Source organism: Cebus imitator, unplaced genomic scaffold (assembly GCF_001604975.1).
Source record: "Cebus imitator isolate Cc_AM_T3 unplaced genomic scaffold, Cebus_imitator-1.0 Scaffold335, whole genome shotgun sequence".
Taxonomy (NCBI): domain Eukaryota; kingdom Metazoa; phylum Chordata; class Mammalia; order Primates; family Cebidae; genus Cebus; species Cebus imitator.
In genome coordinates, this window is record NW_016107650.1 from 1,549,220 (window position 1) to 1,572,094 (window position 22,875).

Sequence of the window (22,875 nt, forward strand, 5' to 3'; positions counted from 1 at the left end):
ATATATATATATATATATAAGAGTTTAATATGTTTTTTGAAGCTGAAAGTTCAACTTTTATTGCATCTTGCCATTTTTTTCAGTTGTCTCTCTCCTTTAAAAAGGCACGTTTTCTTAAAGTCTAAAAGAAATGTTTTCTTCTAACATAATATTCTGTGCATTGCAGAAGGTCTTTTCTTTTGCCTTTTGGTAACTGACCTAACAGATTTTCAATTTTGTTGAAATAATTCCTATGCCACTATTATTAAGTTTGGTTTGCTTAGGAAAAAACTGAGATTAAAAAAAAATTTTTTTAATTAACATGATTACATCTGTGTATCTTCCTGCATGTGCTTTAAAAGTCCTTGTGACATTGACTTACAGGGCTTTGACTCCTGGGTGTAAAAAGGACATCAAGTCCTGCTAAATCTTAAACACTGACAGCAATGAAAGCCTCATCTTCAGGCCCCTTCTGAAGATGCTAATCAAAATAAACTGCATTCCGGAGACACAGGGCCAGAAATTAAAGCTATTCAACTCCTCAAGTCCAGGGACTATCAAAAGAGGTGGGTGTGTGACACTGTAAGGGACAAGTTTGAAAGAAAATAAGTTCAGCTTCTCTATAAATTAATCATTCATATCAAAGGCACAATGATGCAAGACCAGCATATAAGCCCCTGCATAAGATTAACAAGGTTTTCTTGACACATTAACCAATTCCTTAATAAAGGTTATAAAGGCTTATGGAAGTTCTATCTTTTTTTTCTTTTTTTTTTTTTTTTTGATGGAGTCTCGCTCTGTCTCCAGGCTAAAGTGCAGTGGTGTAATCTTGGCTCACTGCAACCTCCACCTCCGGAGTTCAAGCAGTTCTCCTGCCTCAGCCTCCCAAGTAGCTGGTACTACAGATGTGCATCACCATGTGCAGGTAATTTTTGTATTTTTAGTAGAGACAGGGTTTCACCATGTTGGCCAGGATGGTCTTGATCTCCTGACCTCATGATCCACCTGGCTTGGCCTCCCAAAGTGCTGGTATTACAGGCATGAGCCACCGTGCCTGGTAGGAAGTTATATCTTATGGTCAAGTTCAAAATTTTATAGATTGTTTATAAAATTTTGAAAAGCAAATTTAATTTACTTCATGCTGTTTTTATTAGGGCTTGTTGTTTGGAAAGTTAAGTCTCCTCTCTCAAAGAATGAAGGTTTTCACTTTTTTTTGGAATCCTTGAGTTATTACTTTGGCTAAATGAATGATTTATTTCACAATGAAATGTGATCCTATTTTGTGATCTCAGATGTTTTAAACATTCTATATCTGACAAACTTTCCAACATCAAATTATAAATTATGTCTTTTTCTGACCTAATTAGTCCTTTAAGATATTAGGTTCCCTAACGTCCAAAAAATAGCATAATTTGGCTTATATGGCACAAAAACATAGGAAGCATTGTCAAATAAGAGACAGTGTTTGGTTTTCTTTGAGATGTATATTTGTATACATATGTTATTGGTATGTGTTCCAAAATTATGGGAAACTCCTGTAATTCTGATATAACTTAGTGTACATTATCAGTAATAATCATAATTGTTACCTTAAAATTACTGTGTGCTACAGAGAAGAAGTAACAAATTTCCTCATCAATTGTGTCTTTGACTATGGCCGCCCTGAAATTCAATGCAACTTCCGGAATGCAGCATGACAACGGACAAATGTTGTGTTGTCTTGGTCCTCTTTAGAAAGTGGTTTTATAATCAGCTATAAAACTCTAACAGGTCCTTTTAAATGCTGGTCTCCAATAACTTTGGAAATTATTACATGAGAATAGAAGAAAAACTTTCAGGACTCATGGAGAGCTAAAATGTTCACGAATAGCAAGTAGAACAGGAATTAGCTACACATACTGAACTAATCTTTTTGACTTTTTGCCTAAAACGTTGTTGATCTTTTGCTTTGTTTTTCAGAGTCTTGAAACTTTTCTTTTTAGCTATTGACAGCTTTTAACAGTTTAGTATACTCCAAGCCAGGCATGGTGGCTCATGCCTGTAATCCCAGCGCTTCAGAAAGCTGAGGCAGGTGGATCTCCTGAGGTCAGGAGTTCGAGCCCAGCCTGACCAACACAGTCACACCCCATCCCTACTAAAAAAACAAAAATCAGCCAGGTGTGGTCGTGTGTGCCTGTAGTCCAAGCTACTCAGGAGGCTGAGGCAGAAGAATAGTTTGAACCCATGAGGTAGAGGCTGCAGTGCACCGAGATGGTGTGCCATTGCACTCCAGCTTGGGCAATGAGCAAAACTCCATCTCAAAAAAAAAAAAAAAAGGCCAGGCACAATGGCTCATGCCTGTAATCCCAGCTGTAATCCAAGCACTTTGAGAGGCTGAGACAGGCAGATCACAATGTCAGGAGATTGAGACCATCCTGGCTAACAGAGTAAAATCCCATCTCTACTAAATATACAAAAAATTAGCCAGGTGTGGTTGCATGTGCCCATAGTCGCAGTGACTCAGGAGATTGAGCAGGAGAATCACTAGAACCCAGGAGGTGGAGGTTGCAGTGGGCCAAGATCATGCCACTGCACTCCAGCCTGGGTGACAGAGTGAGACTGTTTAAAAAAAAAAAAAAAGTATATTCTTATGATTATCTAGAGCATATTTGTTTCTTTCTACCTGATTTCTCCAGAATTTGGAAACTATTTGTAAGTATTCTTAACTTGTGGCAATACAGTTATTTGCGTAAGTGTAATAAGAATCTGCTTTCATTTGTAAAAGGACACAGCTGGAGAAACTGATTATTTTACCAAGGCTTTGACTGGAACGGTTTGCTTTCCTTTAAGAAATCAAAGTTGACATATGGAGCCAACAAGATCCCTTGGGAAAACTGGCCTCATACTTTACATAGTCCCTGTACAGCGTTTCTGACCCATGGTAAATAAAGAATAACATTTTCTGACAGGTCCAGGAGCCCCTGGTTTATCACGGAACACCAAGAGGAGAGGACATTCACCAAACTCACAGGTACTTCATGGTACAAATCAATGGCTGGGCTTGGCTTTAAAGTCTTATCTGAGATTAATTCCTTCTATGGAATAAAGGTCCATTAAAGCCAATTTTAAAAAGACTGTGTGAGAAATAATTATTCTTGCTGCACTTTATACAAATAATCTGGCCAAGTAAAATAAAGCAAATCAGTCCTATCATGATTTGTCTTTAGTAAAAAGAGAGAGAAAAATTATGTTTCAAAAGCTATAGTCCACCTATTGTTAGCTTCTAGTCTTGCTTAATGTTTTTCAATTTTTATTATTTTCTACAGTTTGGGCCGAATTCTAATTTTTCTTGGCTACAAGTCTCCCAAATAATATTTTCAATTTTTTCTTCATTCTTCTCCATTTTTCCTAATTTGAAATCATAGAAAACTTAGCTGTTCTTTCATAAAGCCCTGCAAACTGAAGCTAGACAACTTAAACTTCAGAAGAAAATAAGAGCAACCTATTTATATACATAAGCCACTTTCATACCAGCCAACTGATATATGGGCTTCAAAATAATGTGGCCTATATAGATTTTCCAGGATTGTTTTTTTTGTTTTTCTCCTTTCCTCCCCTTATCTTCTCTTCATAGGACATGAGACTTCCCAGCCTTCTAAAAATTAGCTTTCCTAATAACACAGGACCTACCAGTCTAGGAATAAACTATCCTAGCCATGAGTGATCAGATGACATCTGGGACCAAAGGCTCATTTTTCTTCTAAAATGCATTATCCAACGGATTTTTAAAAAGGGGGCAAATGTAAAGGAAAATACCTTAAGCCCCCAAATCACTAAATTCAAGCTTAGAACTGCTTATGGGAAACCTGCTTCCCGTTCTATTCAAAGTCATCCCTCTGCTCACTGAGGTAAGTGTATCTGACTGCCTCCTTTGGAAAGGTGAATCAGAAACTCAAAAGAATGCCGTCATTTGTCTCCCACCTACCTGTGACCTGGAAGCCCCTTCCTGCTTCAAGTTGTCCTGCCTTTTCGGACCAAACCAGTGTTCATTTTACATACACTGATTGATGTCTCATATCTCCCTAAAATGTATAAAACCAAGCTGTGCTCTGACCACCTTGGGCACATGTTGCTAGAACATCTTGAGGCTGTGTCACTGTGCACGACCTCAACCTTGGCAAAATAAACTTTGTAAATGAACTGAGACCTGCCTCAAATTTTCGGGGTTCACAAGGTTTCTTTATAAATGCTTCTTATAGAACACGATTTTTTTACAAGTGAGGCAGGAGAATAGGGTCTGGAGGCAGGGAACCCAGGGGCTTCACTGCGACCTCCTAGAACTAAATTGAAAGGAGAACCCTAACTTTCCACACCAACTCCCTTTGCAAACCCCCACCTTTTCTGCGTGGCAGATGGGAAACTTAAAGTACCTCTGATTGGTTGTAAAAAGCAAAATTATGCTAATGAGTGGTTAGCCCTTATTAAAAAAAATTATGCTTTTTGCAACCAATCAGACCTAACGAGTGTAACTATGTAACTTCACTTCAGCCTCTGATTGCAGGTCAAGTCTTTGTTTGCACGGAAGTCCAACTTTGTAACTTCACTTTAGCCTCTGAGGGTTGCTTTCTACAACCAATTGCAGGTCACCACTTCATTTACACGAGGTGACTACCAAGTGGCTAATGGGAAGCCTTTACGTGGTATTAGGGCTCTTGAGCCGCTACTCGCCCTGCTCCCACACTGGAGTGTACTTTCTTTCCTCCACCGCCCTCCCACCCCGCAACCCCGCCACCCCGCCACTCCCGCAACCCCCCTAGACGGAGTCTTGATTTGTTGCCCAGGCTGGAGTGCAGTGGCGTGATCTCAGCTCATTGCAACCTCAGCCTCCCAGGTTCAAGCAATTCTCCTGCCTCAACCTCCCGAGTAGCTGGGATTTTAGATAGCACCACCAAACCCGGCTAAGTTTTGTATTTTTAGTAGACGGCGTTTCACCATGTTGGCCAGGCTGGTCTCGAATTGCTGACCTCCCGATCCGCCCACCTCGGCCTCCCAAAGTGCTGGGATCTGCAGTGTACTTGCATTTTCAATAAATCTCTGCTTTTGGCCGGGACAGTGGCTCACGCCTGTAATCCCAGCACTTCAGGAGGCTGAGGCAGGTGGATTACCTGAGGTCAGCAATTTGAGATCAGCAAGACTATCAGATGAAACCTCCTCTCTACCAAAAATACAAAATTAGCCAGATGTGGTGGCGCCTGCCTATAATCCCGGTTACTTGGCTGAGCCAGTAGAATCGCTTGAATCCGGGAGGCGGAGGTTGCAGTGAGCCGAGATCGCGCCACTGCACTCCAGCCTGTGCCACAAGAGCGAAACTCTGACTCAAATAAGTAAACAAACAAACAAATAAATCCTTGCTTTTGTTCTTTCATTGCTTCATTCTTTGCTTATTTGCTGGGTGCTTTGTCCAAATCTTTGTTTAAAATGCCAAGAACTTAAGACAATTTGCAATCAAGACTCTCTACACAAGGACACTTAAAACTATTGACTCTGGCCTAGCTCAAACGAAAGGGGCAGTGACGATTCTGCCTAGCTCTGTGGCACTTCGCTGCTTCCCAAAAGGAATCTCTTAAAACACCTCCAGGCTTTGTGAGTGCTGGTTTTAAAAGGACTCGGTCTTCCCCTAAGGGCTAACCTACTTCTTCAGGAGTTGCATGCATTTGAGAAATTTCCCAAACCAACAGGAGGAACAACTTCTCCCTTCATTCATCACTCTACCAAGCACTTGGCTTTTGTACCTTATTGGAATTATTTATCTTCTAATCCTTTAGAGCCTAGAAAATTAATAATGCGCCTTAAATGTAGAGGTTTCTCTTAACCCTTATCTGGAGGAATGCAGACGCTTGTCTGTGGAAGTATCCAACTACAAAGTCCCTTCCAGCTCTAGAACTGAGGAATTCTGTCTCCACGAGTCATCATCACACTTATCTATGTTTAGATAGAGAACGTATGCGTTCGACCGAGCATACTTAGGAGCTCCTTTAAGTAGCAATTATTAATACTAAGATGAATTTACACGCGTACTAGGACAGAACCTAACGAGAGATAATTATTCCAAGCTCACAACAGCACCAAGCACGGTGCTTTCTTTCCCTTCATTAGAACCCGAGTCTTCGCCTCCCAAACCTTTCCCAAAAAACCTTTCCCATACCTTTTCCAAAACTCTATCAAAACAGCGAGACTTGGCCAAGGCCTTCAGCACCTCCCGCAGATTCTGGGTCACGCCGTTCATCGCGGATGGTTTTCGGGCTCTGCGCAAGAACAAACTTTGGAAGAGCCGTAAAGCCCAGAAGTTAATGGAAGAAGGACACCGAGGGCGAAGAGGCTACACCCTCCTCCCCCGACAGCCGCGCAAGAGGCCGGGCGTCACGCGCGCCGCCTGCCACTGTCGTCCGCCCCCTAGTGAGGAGCGCGCACGCGCGTTTCGTCCCCACCGCCTCGGCGGTTCGCTTGTGGCGCAGCTGCACCAATTATTCTCGAAGAGCGGAGCAAGTTTCCCCGCCGGGCAATTGATGCGAGCGCGCCTGTGCGCGGGCGCCTGCGCAGAGCCTGATGTGGGCCGCCTGTTCCGCTTAAAGGGGCGGTGCGGAAGCGGTAAAACGATGGAGCTCGGGAGCTGCCTGGAGGGCGGGACGGAGGCGGCGGGGGAAGAGGGCGAGCCTGCGGTGAAGAAGCGGCGACTTCTGTGTTTGGAGTTTGCCTCGGTCGCCAACTGCGATTCCGCTGTGGCTCAGTGCTACCTGGCCGAGAACGACTGGGAGATGGAAGTAAGCTTTTGGGGGCGTCGCGTCCTGCTCCGCTGACTGGGTCGGCGGGGCGCACTAACCTCATCCCGGTGCCTTTGTTTTTCAGAGGGCGCTGAACTCCTACTTCGAGCCTCCGGTGGAGGAGAGCGCCTTGGAACGCCGTCCTGAAACCAGCGCTGAGCCCAAGATCTAGTAAGTGCCGAGGGCAGCGGGAGCCTGTCCGGACGGGGGCAGTTTGACACCAGGCTGCGCTGCGCGTCCTGGGACCTGCCCTGGAGCTGGGAGGGAAACGCTGAGGCTGAGCGCCCGGCGTTGCTGCTGCTGCTGCTGCTGCTGCACGGAGATGCGCCCCAGCAGCGGATCGAGCGCTTTGCTCCCCCAGATGATCACTTCGAACATTATTTGGAGTCCAGGGAGGAAAAACTGAAAATGTAATTTTTGACCCAAATGATAGGACATAGGTAAGCGAGAGGTCGAAACAACTGAACAAAGGCAAAATCTTCTAACGAAGAATGGTAAATTGGAAGTCTCCAGGCTTCCTGTGTTGTTTGCTTGCTCTGGACTCTAGGCTGGCCAGCCGGAATAATAGTTTTTGCTGCTACTGTTGTTTTTAATGCACACCCACTCCTGTACTTCATTGCCCCTCCCCAGTTCCTGCACAACTGCTCTTAAAAAGTCTAGATGCTGGAGGGTGGGGAGGTGGGGAGAGATAGCATGGGAGAAATGCCAGATATAGGTCAAGGGGAGGAAGGCAGCAAATCACACTGCCGTGTGTGTACCTATGCAACTGTCTTGCATGTTCTTCAAATGTACCCCAAAACCTAAAATGCAATAAAAAAAAAAAAGAAAGAAAAAAAAAAGTCTAGATGCCTTACAAGGCCCTCTACTATTTGACTCCACAACTTGGAACCTGTCTTTCGAGGTTCTAGGCATATAAAACTTTTAGTTTTTGCCAACGGGTCATTTTCTCCTGTCTTTGAACCTTCATAAAGATCTTTATTACCTCTGCCTGGAATTTTTTTCTCTTTCCTTCCTTGCTAATATTTATCTTAAAGGCCCAAGCTGAAACATGATTTATCTCCAGGAAGCTTTTCCTGATGTCCCAAGTCTGGGTAAGGTTCCTCTTTTGGGTACTCTTATAGCATCCTGCATGACCCCTGTTATAATAACTTAGTCCATATTATAATTGCTGTTCATTATTTTATGTCTCCTACTAGACTGCACGTCTAGTAAGAAGTATCTGTTTTATACATTGTTAATTTCCCAGTCTGACACAGCATTTGACACCTAGTAAGCTCCCAATAAATATGTACTGAATGTATAAAATTCTCCCAGCTATGTACAGCCTGTGAAATTGACTTTTAATAGTGGAGACTGTATTTTCCCTTTGGCCTTTTCAGCTACCCTCGCTTACAAGATGTGATAAGATATTTTCATTAAGTTCCTTTCTCTGTCATGCCATTGGGGAATTGTCTACTCACCCATAGTGATTTGTCTCTGGCTCCCCTGTTTTATTAACCAGAGCAAGTTGGACTAGGAAGTGTTCACCCAGCTCAAACTGGCCAGTCAGATCCTCTCTTCGGTTCCAGAATTAGGACCAAGACAGTCAAGTCTGAATCTTCCTTTGGAGCTGGAACTGTAATATGTTAACCTAGCAACTGTGGAGATACTTCCATATCTCTTGGTGTACAGAGAAGCTGAGAACAGAGGTCTGCAGAGGGAAGTTGAAGAGTAGGATTGAGAGAAAGTCTTTTGATTGCCCTTCCTTAAACATGGCTGCATTTCTGTACTAGGCTCTGTGACATGTTTGTTTCCTTATAAATTCTCACATTTTGGTCACACCAACCTGAGTTAATGTCTGTTGCTTGCAACAGACTATATTGTAACCAATAAATAGCAACAAAATAAGTGGATTTCCTGGAATAGGCCCTCAGAAAAGATGTGAATCAAGCTTAGCAGTGGTGCATGGCTTTTAGGATTCTTTTAACCGGGGATGGTAAATTGGCAAAAACGGCAAAGGTGTTGGTTAGCCTGTGGTCTCTGTCTCTGAAAACTCAAGTCAAGTATGAATGAGAGTGAGCTTTTAAAGTTTAGTTTGTTAAAGAGAAAACTGGGCAAGGATCAAGCTTCAAGGTGTTTCTAAGGGCTGTGTATTCACAGAGTGTGGCCTGATTAGATTTTTGATGTTGGCTTTAGCAAAAATGAAAGGAAAAGAAAGAAATCGATTAGAAGACTTTATGACCAGAAACACTCAAGCCTGCTGAGCAAGGGCTTTGGCTGTCTTAAACGAATAGGGCAGGAATCTCAATTCTTCAGTGAATTCCTGGGATATCAATAGACAAAAATTGAAATTGAACACTAAAGTGATTTAGCCCTCTACATTGGAATCTATCTTCAGTGTCTGATAAGAGACAAGGGAAATCCTCTTAAAACAGCTATGCTGAGTCTTTTTTTTTTTTTTTTTTTTGAGGAGGAGTCTTCCTTTGTCACCCAGGCTGAAGTGCAAGGGTGGCTCACTGCAACCTCCGCTTCCTGGGTTCAAGAGATTCCCCTGCCTCAGCCTCCCAGTTAGCTGGGATTACAGGCGCCTGCCACCACGTCCAGCAAATTTTTGCATTTTTTGTAGAGATGGGCTTTCACCATGTTGGCCAGGCTCGTCTCAAACTCTGACCTCAGGTGATTCACCCACCTCAGGCTCCCAAAGTGCTGGGATTGCAGGCAAGAGCCACCACAACTGGCCAACTATGCTGAATCTTAGCTGCATATTGGAATTATCTGGAGAAATTAAAAAACCCAGAGATTCTAATTTAATTAGTCTGGAGTGGGGTCCATTTATTTCTCTTTGGCTTTTTTTTTTTTTTTGCTGTGCAGTGATTCTAATGCAAGGCCAGCATTGATAGCCCATGTCCCAGAGCCTTGTTAGGCAGAGTGTGGACCCCTCTGGACCAGCAGCATGCCACTCCTTGAGAGTTTGTTAGGCATGCAGAATCTTAGGCCTCACCCAGACCTACTGAATCAGAGCCAAAATGCAAAGGTTCTAAGTCCACCTGTGCTATTTAGTAACTGTGTAACTTTTCTCTGCTTCAGTTTCTTTCTTTTTTTTTTTTTTTTTTTGACACATCCTTTTGGAATTTGTTGCCCAGGCTGGAGTGCAATGGGGCGATCTTGGCTCACCGCAACCTCTGCCTCCCGGGTTCAAGCGATTCTCCTGCCTCAGCCTCCTGAGTAGGTAGGATTACAGGCATGTGTCACCACGCCTGGCTACTTTTGTATTTTTAGTAGGGACAGGGTTTCACCATGTTGGTCAGGCTGGTCTCAAGGTCCTCACCTCAGGTGATCCACCTGCCTTGGCCTCCCAAAGTGCTGGGATTACAGGCTCGAGCCACTGCGCCCGGCCCTGCTTCAGTTTCTTTATCTGCGCAGCCCCTTCCTCATGGAGTTGTTGTAAAGATTAAGTGAGCTAATAGGTGTAATACACTTGGAATTGCTCCTGGCATATGGAGCCCAGTAAGTATAAGCTATGATTAATAATTAATGACACCATCATGCTCTCCCCATGCATCACCCATGACAGTCCACCCATTGAGGAAAGTAAGGGTTATGTTTACAGTTTTATGAGGTAGATTGAGTTGTAGTTGGGCATCTTTAAACTTGGGGAAAAAAGTGTGCATGCTGGATAGGTAAGGGGCCTAATGTGATGAAGGAACACCTGGTCTTTGATAATATATATATATATATGTATATATTTAAATGCAATTACGAAATAGAAGATTTGACAGAAGTAAAGCGCTAACAATCTTTCCTTTCTGGTTTTAATGCTTTCAATAAAAAGGAAATAACATCTTTGATTAGGCATGGAATCATTTGGCTTTTTCTGGTGGTAAGACGTTGAAAAAAGTTTCATTGTTTAATAGAACTTTTGGGCAGGGTGAAATTCACAAAAGAAAGTTTTGCACTTATAGGGTGTTTTTGATGCTCTTGAAGGTTATTTTTATGTAAAAGGAAGACAGTTCAAAATACTTTATGCGGCCGGGCACGGTGGCTCAAGCCTGTAATCCCAGCACTTTGGGAAGCCCAGGCGGGTGGATCACGAGGTCAAGAGATCGAGACCATCCTGGTCAACACAGTGAAACCCTGTCTCTACTAAAAAAATACAAAAAATTAGCTGGGCATGGTGGCGCGTGCCTGTAATCCCGGCTACTCGGTAGGCTGAGGCAGGAGAATTGCCTGAACCCAGGAGGTGGAGGTTGCGGTGAGCCGAGATCGCGCCATTGCACTCCAGCCTGGGTAACGAGCGAAATTCCGTCCCCCCCCCAAAAAAAAAGTACTTTATGCTTCAAAATTGGCATTAAGTTCATAAGGCACCCAGATCGTGGCCTGTAAATACCATTCTTCACTGAAAGGAGCAAGGGCTTTTTAGAAATAAGTGATTTCATAGAATGCAAGGGGCTTAATGTAAAAATAAAGAAGTTAAAAAGAAATGACTGATTCCAGAGCAGGAGTGAAAAAAGCACAAGATGAGCCTATCGTATCTGTGGTATTAGAAAGTAAGCAGGTGCTCAGAGAATGTTGACCTGCCAGAAGGGCACACGACCTAGTTTAAAAGCTGCCTACCCTCATTTGCCATCAAATCTGATGTAATCCAATAACAGAATACTTGGTAGGAATGGAATACAATCCATAAAAGAAAAAAAGAACCCATGCTGTTATAAATACAGTTGTTCAAGAGAAAAGGGAATATTTTTCCTTGCAGGAAAACTACAATTAAATGTAGAAGGTGTGAAGAATTAGAAAAATCTTCATTTGGGAATTGCCATGTTGATCATTATTTCAGGCAGGGATCATCAACCGGCAATAAAACTAGTAGGCAAGTTCAGTGAACCACAGCATATTTATATAATCACAAAGTACTTTCCCACAAAATACTTTGGTGGGGAAAATCATAACTTTGTGGTGGAGAAATCTGGTTAACAACTCTTTAATCAAGTGATCAAAGCTAACTTCGCCAGGAATGGGACAGCTCCATATCAGATACTTGATATGATGCATGGAGGAGGACATACTATCACTTCTGTGACATTCCTGCCAAAAAATGCACAACCTGAATCAATAAGAACACATAAACCCAAACTGAAGGACATTCTGTAAAATAAATGGCCTGTACTCTTCAATAATGACAGAGTCATGAGAGACAAAGCCTAAAGAACTTTTCTGAATTAAAGAGAATTAAAAGAGACATGCCATCTAACTGTAACGTGATCCTGGATTAGAACACTAGTAGCACAATTGGCAAGAGCTGACTAGGTCTTTAAATTAGATAATATTAAATGTAGTTGCAGGAGGCAATAAGGAAAAAAAAGTAAAAAATACATATCAGTGATAATCTTCTGACTTGATTATACTAGAATATACAGATATGTACCACATCTCAGTTGACAACAGACTGCACAAATGAAGATGATCCCTTTAGATTGTATTACTGTATTTTTGCTCCACCTTTTCTATATTAGGTATTTTAAAATACACAAAGAGTTACTGTTACAGGTGCCTACAGCATTCAGTGTAGTAGCAGCTGCACAGGTTTGTAGCATAGGCGCAATAGGCTCGACCATACAGCCTGTGTAGGAGGCTGTACCATCTAGGTTTGTGTAAATTCTATGATGTTTGCACAATAATGAAATCACCTAATGACACACTTCTTCAAATGTGATACATATCTCTAAGTATGTCTTCGTGTTTAGGAAATAACACAAAAATATTTAAACATGGTTCAGAATAAAAAGAATAAAGCACGTAAATGTTAAGTGAAATGTTAACATTGGAGGCTGGGTGCAGTGGCTCACACCTGTAGTCCCAGCACTTTGGGAGGCCGAGGCAGGTCACCAGGTCAAGACATCAAGACCATCCTGGCCAACATGGTGAAACCCCATCTCTAAAGATGAATAAGTAAATAAATAAAATTTTAAAAAAATGTTAACATTAGAGGAATCTGGGTGAATGGTATATGGGAATTTTTTGTTTTTAAACTAAATAAAAAATTGTTTTTATAGTGCTAAAAGTGAAATTACTTCAAAATAGAAAAGTTAAAATGTTGGCATTAAAATTATAAATTCAAACACCTATTTAAATTTTTTTTTTTTTTTTTTTTTTTTTTTTTAAATTTTTAAATTTTTTTTTTTTTTTTTTTTTTTTTTTTAAAAATTTTTATTTTTTTTTTTTTTTTTTTTTTTTTTGAGACAGAATCTTGCTCTTGTTGCCCAGGCTAGACGGTGGCACAATCTTGGCTCACTGCAACTTCCACCTCCCGGGTTTAAGCAATTCTTCTGCCTCAGCCTCCTTGAGTACCTGGTATTACAGGCGTGCACTACCATGTCTGGCTAATTTTTGTATTTTTGGTAGAGGCAGGGTTTCACCATGCGGGTCAGGCTGGTCTCGAACTCCTGACCTCGTGATCTGCCCATCTTGGCCTCCCAAAAGTTTTGAAATTATGGGTGTGGCCCACTGCACCCTACCTATTTTTAAAATGTACGAATACTTTATAAATGCTTAGTAGTCACCTTTTAATACTGTTTATCCACTCATATGTCTGGGGCATTGGTTGGGGCAGCAATTGGTGGATGGTGGAGTCAGGACTATGGACTGAAGCACATGCCTTTGTCCTCTCCAGCGTGGCAATCTCAGGGTGGTTGGACTTTTTACGTGGCAGTTCCAGGGTTCCTGGAGGGAGTGTTCCAAAAGGCTTGAATGGAAGTGGCCGGTTATCTTAAGGCCTAGCCTCAAAAGTCCGGAATATACTTTCCCTGCATTAAGAAAGCGGCTAAGGCCCAGATTCAAAGGGGAGGGGTAGCAAAGAATATGCAGTTGTTATTTATCTGCCACAAGGAGATCTTATTTAAAATATGATTTAAAATTATTTCAAAAAGATTTAGAAGTCTTACGTTTCTGAGTCTAATTTGAGATCATAGTTTTATACAGCTATTTTAGTGACACATGTCATTGAAGGACATTGAGTTGCCTGTGACTGCCTAAGTGAGCAAACATTTGGACAGTGCAATAAGAATCTACGAACCCAAAAGTATCTGAGACAGGTCTATTTATAAGTTTATTTTTATAAGTTAAATTTTCAATTTAGAAAGTTTATTTTGCCAAGGTTAAGGATGCCCCTGTGACACACCCTCAGGAGGTGCTGACTGCCTGCTGGATGTGTGCCCAAGGTAGTTGGGCACAGCTTGTCAATGCCCTGACACACCAAGGGTTGCAGCAGAAAAAAAAATTATTTGAAGGCTGCCAAACCAAGAGACCAAGTTCTCCTTGAGAAGTTTGGAGCTTGAGATTTTAAAGGGTTTGGAGTGGACCAAGGTGTGAGGATTGTTGGTTGGTCAGAGTGCAGCGATGAAGTCATAGGATCTGGAGATGAATTCTCATGCTGATTCTGTTCCTCTGGAGGTGTCTTCAAACTGGTTGGTGTCAGCTTTCTGCTGGAATTCAGGGTCTGAAAAACATCCTAAGCAATTNAGATGCAGTTTTGTTCTTGTTGCCTAGGCTGGAGTGCTGTGGCACGATCTTGGCTCACTACAACCTCCACGTCCCAGGTTCAAGCGATTCTCCTGCCTCAGCCCCCCGAGTAGCTGGGATTACAGGCATGCACCACCATGCCCAGCTAATATTGTATTTTAAGTGGAGATGGGGTTTCGCCATGTGGGACAGGCTGGTTTCGAACTCCTGACCTTAGGTGATCCACGCACCTCGGCCCCCCAAATTGTTGGGATTACAGGCGTAAGCCACCACGCCCAGCCCATCTTAAGCAATTCTTAAACAAAAGCCTTATGATTCTGATGTCAGAGATCCTACCCTTAGGAACCATGAGGATGCAAGTCGTCAGTATGTAGTGCTATGGGATCAAAGTGCTATGAAAGTTAAGTGAGATTAATGCTGAATTATATTTTTATCTGGAACCTGGCATGTAATTCTTGTTAACCCTGTGAGGACAGTGTCACTTTTAGGGCTCTGTTAAAATTTGTCTGTAAAATGAGGGCTACAAATATAAAATAATTCTTAATCAGTTTATAGATTATTTGCAAAGCTGTGTTTTATTCCTATCTTGCCAGTGTTGACCTAACCAATGAAGAAACAACTGATTCCACCAGTTCTAAAATCAGCCCATCTGAAGATACTCAGCAAGAAAATGGCAGCATGTTCTCTTTCATTACCTGGAATATTGATGGATTAGATCTAAACAATCTGGCAGAGAGGGCTCGAGGGGTGTGTTCATATTTAGTTTTGTAAGTATTATCACTTCTCTTTAATAGTAATGTGTCTTACATATATACAAAGTAACAGTTCAAGTTTATGAGCTTTAGAATTAAACCTAAGTTCTGCCTGGCATGGTGGCTCAGCCTGTAATCAGCACTTTGGGAGGCCAACGTGGGTGGATGACAAGGTCAGGAGATAAATTCTATCCTGGCCAACATGGTGAAACCCAGTCTCTACTAAAAAAAAATAGAAAAATTAGCCAGGCATGGTGGCACACATCTATAATCCCAGCCACTCGGGAGGCTAAGGCAGGAGAATTGCCTGAACCTGGAAGGTGGAAGTTGCAGTGACTCGAGATCCTTCCACACTACACTCTAGCCTGGTGACAGAGCAAGACTCCACCTCAAAAAAAAAAAAAAAAACCTAAGTTCAATGTCCAGCTCTGGGAAGAAATGTCTGAAAGAATTGAGGTGATTGCCTCTGAGAGAGCAGTATTGCAGGCTGCAGCAAAGAGGGAACACTCATTTTTGTTAGAAGCCTTTTAGTACCATTTTCTTCTTTAACTTTGTTTATAATTACTGTGAAATTAAAACTACAAAAAAGATTCTATTTGTGCCCCCATACTGGCTCTGTGACCTTGGGCAAATCACTTAAGTTCTCTGGTGGTCAGTTTTCTTCATTGTGGATAATAACTGCTTCAAGAAGATTGAAAGAAACGTCGAAAGCATCTATTAGTGTGTAGGACCGTTGCAGTCTCTCAATATAGTGGTTTCCATTGTCAGTTATTCTAGTTTTTAAAAATAAGTTTCTTATAGTATTACATTAATAGAACAGGGCTGGGTGCAGTGGCTCACCTCTGTGATCCCAGCGCTTTGGGAGGCCGAGGCAGGCGAATCACGAGGTTAAGCGATTGAGACCATCCTGGCCAGCATTGTAAAACCCCGTCTCTACTAAAAATACAAAAAAAANAATGCGTTGGGTGTGGTGGCGTGTGCCTGTAGTCCCAGATACTCGGGAGGCTGAGGCAGGAGAATCACTTGAACCCGGGAGACGGAGGTTGCAATGAGCTGAAATTGCGCCACTGCCCTCCTGCCTGGGTGACAGAGTGAGACTCCGTCTCAAAAAAAAAAGAAAAAGCACAGATCTTTCTCATTTCATAATTTTCAAAGATCAGCATAAACACTCAATATTAGGTACCCTTGAGGATAATAGTTTTTTATTTTTGGTATGTTGTGGAATTTCCTTCATTTAGGTAGCTGAAATGAAACGGTATACTTGGTATTTGTCATAAATTGATGTTTTTCATTAGGTACAGCCCAGATGTGGTCTTTCTACAGGAAGTTATTCCCCCATATTGTAGCTACCTAAAGAAGAGAGCAAAAAATTATGAGATTATTACAGGTAACAATTTTTGTTGTTTAAACTTTTCCTTGAAAAACAGATTAGTGGAAGATAAATCAAAGTTAGTCTATTGGAACATAGAGAAGAAAAAGCACAAATAAATAAGTTTGAGAAAACTAAGCAAGACACAGGATACTACAAGAAGTATAGGAGAATATTGCATACAACTTAATGTTAATAAGTGTGAAAAGGTGGTTGAAATGGATGATTTTTCAGGAAAATATAAATTACTAAAATTTGAGAAACAATACTTTTGGTGAAAATCAGTTGTTAAAAGTTTTAAGTGGGATAATTACATTGTGGTTATGCTTTTTCAAAAAATCTTTATTTTATAATTCATTTTGTTGTTCTTTTTGACTTTTTTTGCCTTGAGTAATTTAGTCTTTAAATTTTCCATCTATTTTGTTTTGCTAAATATATTTAAAATACTACTTTGGCCACATCTCATGATTTTCATATACAGTCTTTCCTTGGTATCCTCAGGGGATTGGTTCTAGGGTTCCTCAGTGGATACCAAAATTCACACATACTCAGGTTCCTCAGTCTGCCCTGCAGAACCCACCTGTGTGAAAAGTGAGCACTCCGTATCTGCAGGTTTCGTGTCTGGGAAGACTGTGTTTTCAACCCACATTTGGTTGTGGATGCAGAACCCCTAGATACAGAGGACCAACTGTATTTATTGAAAAAATATCTGTATAAAGGACCCTTGAAGTTCAACCCTGTGGGGGTCAACTGTGTAGTGTTTTCTCTGACTTTCATTTTTACATAGTATGTGATTTTTAATTTCATTTTTAATTTTGGCTCCTTAATCGAGAATTGCTAAGGAGAGGCTTCTCTCTCAGTCTGTGTGTGTCTCTCTTTATAAAACTTTTCTGTATTCTCTTGGGGATTCTTTTAGGATTTCTGATTTCCATGCTTCTTTTTGGTTTACTTACTAATTTTATTGGAACATCTTCTCTTATTTACTTTCTAAGAAGTGGTGCATGGTTAGTGAAGTTTTTGAATCCCAGCATAGTAGAAAATGCCCGTGTTGTAGCGTTGTAGTTCTTGATAGTTTGACTGAAGATAGATATCTGGGTAAATAGATGTTTTCCTTCAGAATTCTAAGGCATTCTTCGGTGTCTTCTAGTTTCCATTATTGATGATGGATGATAAGGCTGATGCCATTCTAATTCTTAATCTTTTCTTTTTCCCTGCTCTGTGGAAGCTTTGAGGGTCTTGTTTTTAACCCTCATGTTCTTTGGGTCTTTTAAAAATTTATTGTGCTGAATGCTTGGTGGGAACTTTAAATCTGGATATGTGGAATACCTTAGTTGTGGAAAACCTTAGTTGTGGAAAATCCTTTTCTCTCTCCCTCCGTCCCACCCTTCCCCTCGCCTCTCCTTTCATTTTTTTTATTTCTCTTTCCTTTTCTCCCTCTCTATTCTTCCCTCCTTTAAAATTTTTTTACTCTTCCCCTTTTTCTGAACTCCCTCTGTTAAACGGTGGACCTCCTGGGTTGATCCTTGAATTTTCTTAACTTTCTCTTATTTTCCTATCTCAATTGACTGTGTGTTCTACTTTCTTGGCAAGTATCTTGACGTATAGATATGACTATTTTAATTTTCTAGGCATCCTATTCACTGAATATCTTTTTTATGGCCACACTTTTCTTGGTTTATGGATACATTATCTTTTTTGTTAGTTTTTCATTTGTTTTAGGTTTTAATCTCTTTACCTGCGTTGTTTTTATTTTCTTCTTTGATTTTGATTATGTTATGTCATGTCAGTATCCATTATGTCATGTTAGACCTATTCCTTACATATGTAGGGATCCTTGGCTTTTGGTTCACATTTAAACACCAGACACTAAAATGTTGATTACAGCTTAGTATGCCTGAGCCAGGCTAAGTAGTACCTTTTTGGAGATGGGTAAGGGATTAATTGTGGAGCAAACTGCTTATTTATTTGAGGGGAGACCCACTATTGTCAGTGTGTTGGTATATACAGGCCTTTAATCTGAGGCCAGTTTGTTTTTCCAAAAAAGAATTATTTAACTTTCTGCCTTCTGGGCTTTGGGGCTGGGGTGGTGTGCTTGTTTTGCCTACCTTCGGGAAGCAGGCCAGGGGAAGGAAACTAAGTAGGCACACTTTACTTAATCCTATGCAGCTCATTCCCCTATTAGCGCTGTGTTAACACACATGCCCCTCCCTGTGCCTGGTGACTCTGGAGCCTCTAAAATTTGGTTTCTCTGTAAAACTGTAGTTTCCTGTTAATAGAGGGGCAGTCACTTAGCTTTGAGGAGTTGAGGAAACCTGGGAGTTTTTTTACCCCATATCCAGACCTTGCACTGGCCCTCCTCTTCTTAGCTCAGCATCTTACCTTTTGTGGTACCTTTATGTTCAATACTAAGTGTTTCCACATTGCGGTGGAGCCGATCTGCTTGCTTTGGTTCTCTGCTACAGTCACTCAAGTGGTTTCCCTCTGTTTTGATAAACCAGTTACCATGTCTCCATCTGTTTTCTGAAAAATTATTGGAAGCTTTCAATCATGGCACCTCTGATTCTATTTTCTGTTCTTGTAGGTTTATATCTTTGTATATTTTTATCCATTTACTGTAATTTTTCTGGAACTTCTAGTATGAGAAGTAGTAAGTGGATATCAGTTGGCCACAGTTTGTCTCATCTATTCCATGTCTTTCAGAAATTCCTCAAGTTTTCTCAGCTGATACTGGCAGCATTAATTATTTTTTGGCATTTGTGTGCCTTTATTTTTTAAATTTCTTCTAAGCTTTTAGTTAAAATTTGGGAGGGAGGAGGTAGACTTGTTTGGCCATGATGAACTATTTTGAAATAATAGTTTACTTCGAAAATTTAGATCCATGTAAATGTCTGTTACCCGTTTGTTATGAAAATCTTCAATAGGCAAACTTGTGGTAAACTGAAAATACCCTTGACCTCCTCAGCCTAAATTCTTACCCACAAACATTTGTAGGTCATGAAGAAGGATATTTCACAGCTATAATGTTGAAGAAATCAAGAGTGAAATTAAAAAGCCAAGAGATTATTCCTTTTCCAAGTACCAGCATGATGAGAAACCTTTTGTGTGTGCATGTGAGTAACTTTTAAAAATTGAGTGTTTTATAAAAAAAAGGAATAGACTTTTTCATAGTTTTGTGGTGTTATTTTTAAAACCATTGCCTGTAGAGAAAAATTTGCTCCATATACGTAGATTCTTTTAGTCTTAAAAACTTTCTAAAATTAAGTTTTTACATAAATTTTAAATGCAAATAGACTTAGAATTATCAACCTGTTGTTTTCTTAACAATGTTTGAGAGTTTGGGCTGGGCACAGTGGCTCACACCTGTAATCTCAGCACTGTGGGAGGCCGAGGAGGGTGGATCACGAGGTCAGGAGTTCAAGACCAGCCTAGCCAATATGGTGAACCCCGTCTCTACTAAAAAATACAAAAATTAGCTGGGAGTAATGGCACGCTATCGTCCCAGCCACTCGGGAGGCTGAGGCAGAAGAATCACTTGAACCTGGGAGGTGGAGGTTGCAGTAAGCCAAGATCACGCCACTGCACTCCGGCCTGGGTGACAGAGCAAGACTGTCACACACAAAAAAAAAGAATATTTGAGAGTTTGCTAACGTTCCACATTCGCTTCCTAAAGTAATGTTTTCACTTTCTACTCTGTACATGCTACTATATTGTATTCTATGAGACTTAAAAAATGAAAAATAGATCTTGCTGTCATATAGTTTATAGATTAGTAAGGGAGAGTGTATATATAGTAACTAAAACATAGGAAAGGCATAAATGATGTGTGGAAGTTTAGAGAAAGGAGAGATGACTTTTAGCCAGATTGTTTAGTGAGGGTTTTATAGAGGTGATGGTATTTGAATTGAACCCTGAAAAATGTGAACATAGACATTAAGAAGAGTCCAGGTAGAGAAACCACCATTGGCAAACTTTTGCAGGTTGCGAGAGGTGTACATGTACGAGTATGAGTGAACATTCTATTCATTTGGGTGTAGGGTCCATGGAGAGGGAAGTGTGATAGGTTGAGAAGTAGGCTCCAGATTATAGAAGAGCATGAATGACCAGTATGAAAGAAATAGACTTGATTCTGCAGGCACTTAGTATAATGACAGATTGTACGTTGTTCATGTCTTAATTGCAAATGGTAAATGATTCTCATTCATTCAATTAACTGACTTTTGGAATACCTGTATGCCAGCCAGGCCCTTAATAATACAGCAATAAATAAGAATCATCTCTGCTTTGCAAATGACTTACGGCTTTGTAGGAGGGAAATAATTATCCTTTTAATTTAGTCTAAGGGGCTTTAAAACAGTCTGTTCAGCATGCAGTAGGTGTATTGAGGAGGGAGCCATGGGGGACCCTGGGAAAAGGCCCGGGACACTGGGGAAAGGTTCACAGTGGAGGTGACATTTGGGGGTAGGTTGTACTTGCTGAATAGTCTTCTTTTGGGGCAGAGTTAGTACTTTAATATTTCTTTTGATCCAGAGGGATAGACACAATGCTGATTACATAGTTTCAGTTAGTAAATATATACCAATTGGTAGATCAGTCTGCTGATTTTGTTATCAAAGGTCAGTATTAATAGTCAGCAAACAATTTTAATAACTTGTTATTTGTCCTGTTGCAGGTGAATGTGTCAGGAAATGAGCTTTGTCTTATGACATCTCATTTGGAGAGCACCAAAGGGCATGCTAAGGAACGAATGAATCAGTTAAAAATCGTTTTAAAGAAAATGCAAGAGGCTCCAGAGTCAGCAACAGTTATATTCGCAGGAGATACAAACCTAAGGGATCAAGAGGTGAGTACAAATTCAATTCCATGTCTGAGGACAGATGATTGCTATGGAAACTAACTTAGCTTCCTTTGACTAAAGCTGTTAAAACTAGGACCTTTAGTCACCCAAAATGTCGTAAGTGACCCTGCAATTCAGCAAATACTTGTTTAGCTTATGCTGTATGCCTAGAGGTAGAGTGTGCATGAGAAATAGACAACGCAAAACAATACACACACACACACACACACACGTACACACACACAGGATTAGAAAGAAAGAGAAAATGATTTTAGAAGAGTTTAGAAAAGGTTCTTTGCAGTATTCCTAGTTGCAAGATAAGAATAAAATAAAAGTTTGACCATGATGATTATCCATAACTCTCTTTCTTATGAGGTTTCCTTTTCTTTCTTGGCATATTAGCCTTTTTTACACACTTTTCCTGCCACCACCATGCCCAGATCTCCAGGTCTGAAACAAAGTCTTTTTCTCTCTGCCTATAGTTAAGTTGAGACACAGCGGAATTTTTCAGGACCTTAAAAAATTAAACGTAGAATTACTGTGTGATACATCAATTGCACTTCTAGGTGTATGTACCCAAAAGAAGTGAAAGCAGGTATTTGAACAGATATTTGTGTACCCATGCATGTTCACAGCAATGTTCTTCACGATAGCTAAAAGGTGGGAGCAGCCCAAGAATCACCGATAGATGAATAAACAAACTGCTGTATGCATGCAGTGAAATACTATTCAGACTTAAAAAGGAAGAAACTTTGACACATGCTACAAAATGGTGAATCTTTTTTTTTTTTTTAGATGGAGTCTCCCTCTGTTGTCAGGCTGGAGTGCAGTGGCGCGATCCTGGCTCACTGCAACTTCCGTTTTCTGGTTTCAAGCAGTTCTCCTGCCTCAGCCTCCTGAGTAGCTGGGACTACAGGCACGCACCACCACGCCCGGCTAACTTTTTGTACTTTTAGTAGAGACGGGGTTTCATCATATTGGCCAGGATGGTCTCAATCTCTTGACCTCGTGATCCACCCACCTCAGCCTCCCAAAGTGCTGGGATTACAGGTGTGAGCCAACGCACCCGGCCATGGGTGAATCTTAAAGACATTGTGCTGAGTGAATGAAGGCAGTCCAAAAAGGAAAAGATATTATGTGATTCCTCTTATATGAATATCCAAAACTGGTCAAATTTATAGAGACAGAAATTAGGATGGTGTCTGCCAGGGACTAGGGAATACCGGAATGGTGAATTAGTGTTTAATGGATACAGAGTTTCAATTGGGGAAGATGAAAAGGTTCTGGAGATGGAGGATGGTCGTGGTTGCATAAGTATGTAAATGTACTTAATGCTACATCACTGTACACTTAAAAATTGTTAAAATGACTAGGCATGGTAGCTCACACCTGTAATCCCAGCACTTTAGGAGGCCGAGGTGATTGAGGCCAGGAGTTTGAGACTAGCCTGGCCAACACGGTGAAACCCCATCTCTACTAAAAATATAGAAATTAGCCAGCCATGGTGGCACATGCCTGTAATCCCAGCTCGGCAGGAAGCTGAAGCACTAGAATTGCTTGAACCTGGGAGGCAGAAGCTCTAGTGAACTAAGAGTGCACCACTGAACTCCAACCTGGGCAATAGAGTGAGAATCCATCTCAAAAAAA

The 22,875-nt window shown here is 41.0% G+C and overlaps 2 protein-coding genes and 1 long non-coding RNA gene across 4 annotated transcripts in view; 2 read left to right on the forward strand and 1 right to left on the reverse strand.

Moving 5' to 3' along the window:
* LOC108287063 overlaps positions 1 to 4,810 on the forward strand; it is a 16,729-nt gene extending 11,919 nt beyond the window's left edge. Inside the window, exons 2-3 of one of the 2 annotated variants that reach the window (XR_001818193.2) lie at positions 2,928 to 2,989; positions 3,593 to 4,810. This is a non-coding gene — a long non-coding RNA (uncharacterized LOC108287063). Of the gene's footprint in view, positions 1 to 2,927; positions 3,079 to 3,592 lie in introns of those variants that run through there. The other variant, XR_001818192.2, reaches the window with a different exon arrangement.
* The window catches only part of ACOT13 (acyl-CoA thioesterase 13), a 38,599-nt gene extending 32,196 nt beyond the window's left edge, over positions 1 to 6,403 (reverse strand). Inside the window, exon 1 of the mRNA XM_017505239.2 lies at positions 6,164 to 6,403. Coding sequence (XP_017360728.1) covers positions 6,164 to 6,244 — 81 coding nt within the window. The 5' untranslated portion in view covers positions 6,245 to 6,403. The remainder of the gene's footprint in view (positions 1 to 6,163) is intronic.
* Positions 6,402 to 22,875, forward strand: part of TDP2 (tyrosyl-DNA phosphodiesterase 2) — an 18,161-nt gene continuing 1,687 nt past the window's right edge. Inside the window, exons 1-6 of the mRNA XM_017505235.2 lie at positions 6,402 to 6,779; positions 6,865 to 6,950; positions 14,867 to 15,040; positions 16,321 to 16,412; positions 19,386 to 19,504; positions 21,064 to 21,234. Of these exons, the coding sequence (XP_017360724.2) occupies positions 6,525 to 6,779; positions 6,865 to 6,950; positions 14,867 to 15,040; positions 16,321 to 16,412; positions 19,386 to 19,504; positions 21,064 to 21,234 (897 nt within the window). The 5' untranslated portion in view covers positions 6,402 to 6,524. The remainder of the gene's footprint in view (positions 6,780 to 6,864; positions 6,951 to 14,866; positions 15,041 to 16,320; positions 16,413 to 19,385; positions 19,505 to 21,063; positions 21,235 to 22,875) is intronic.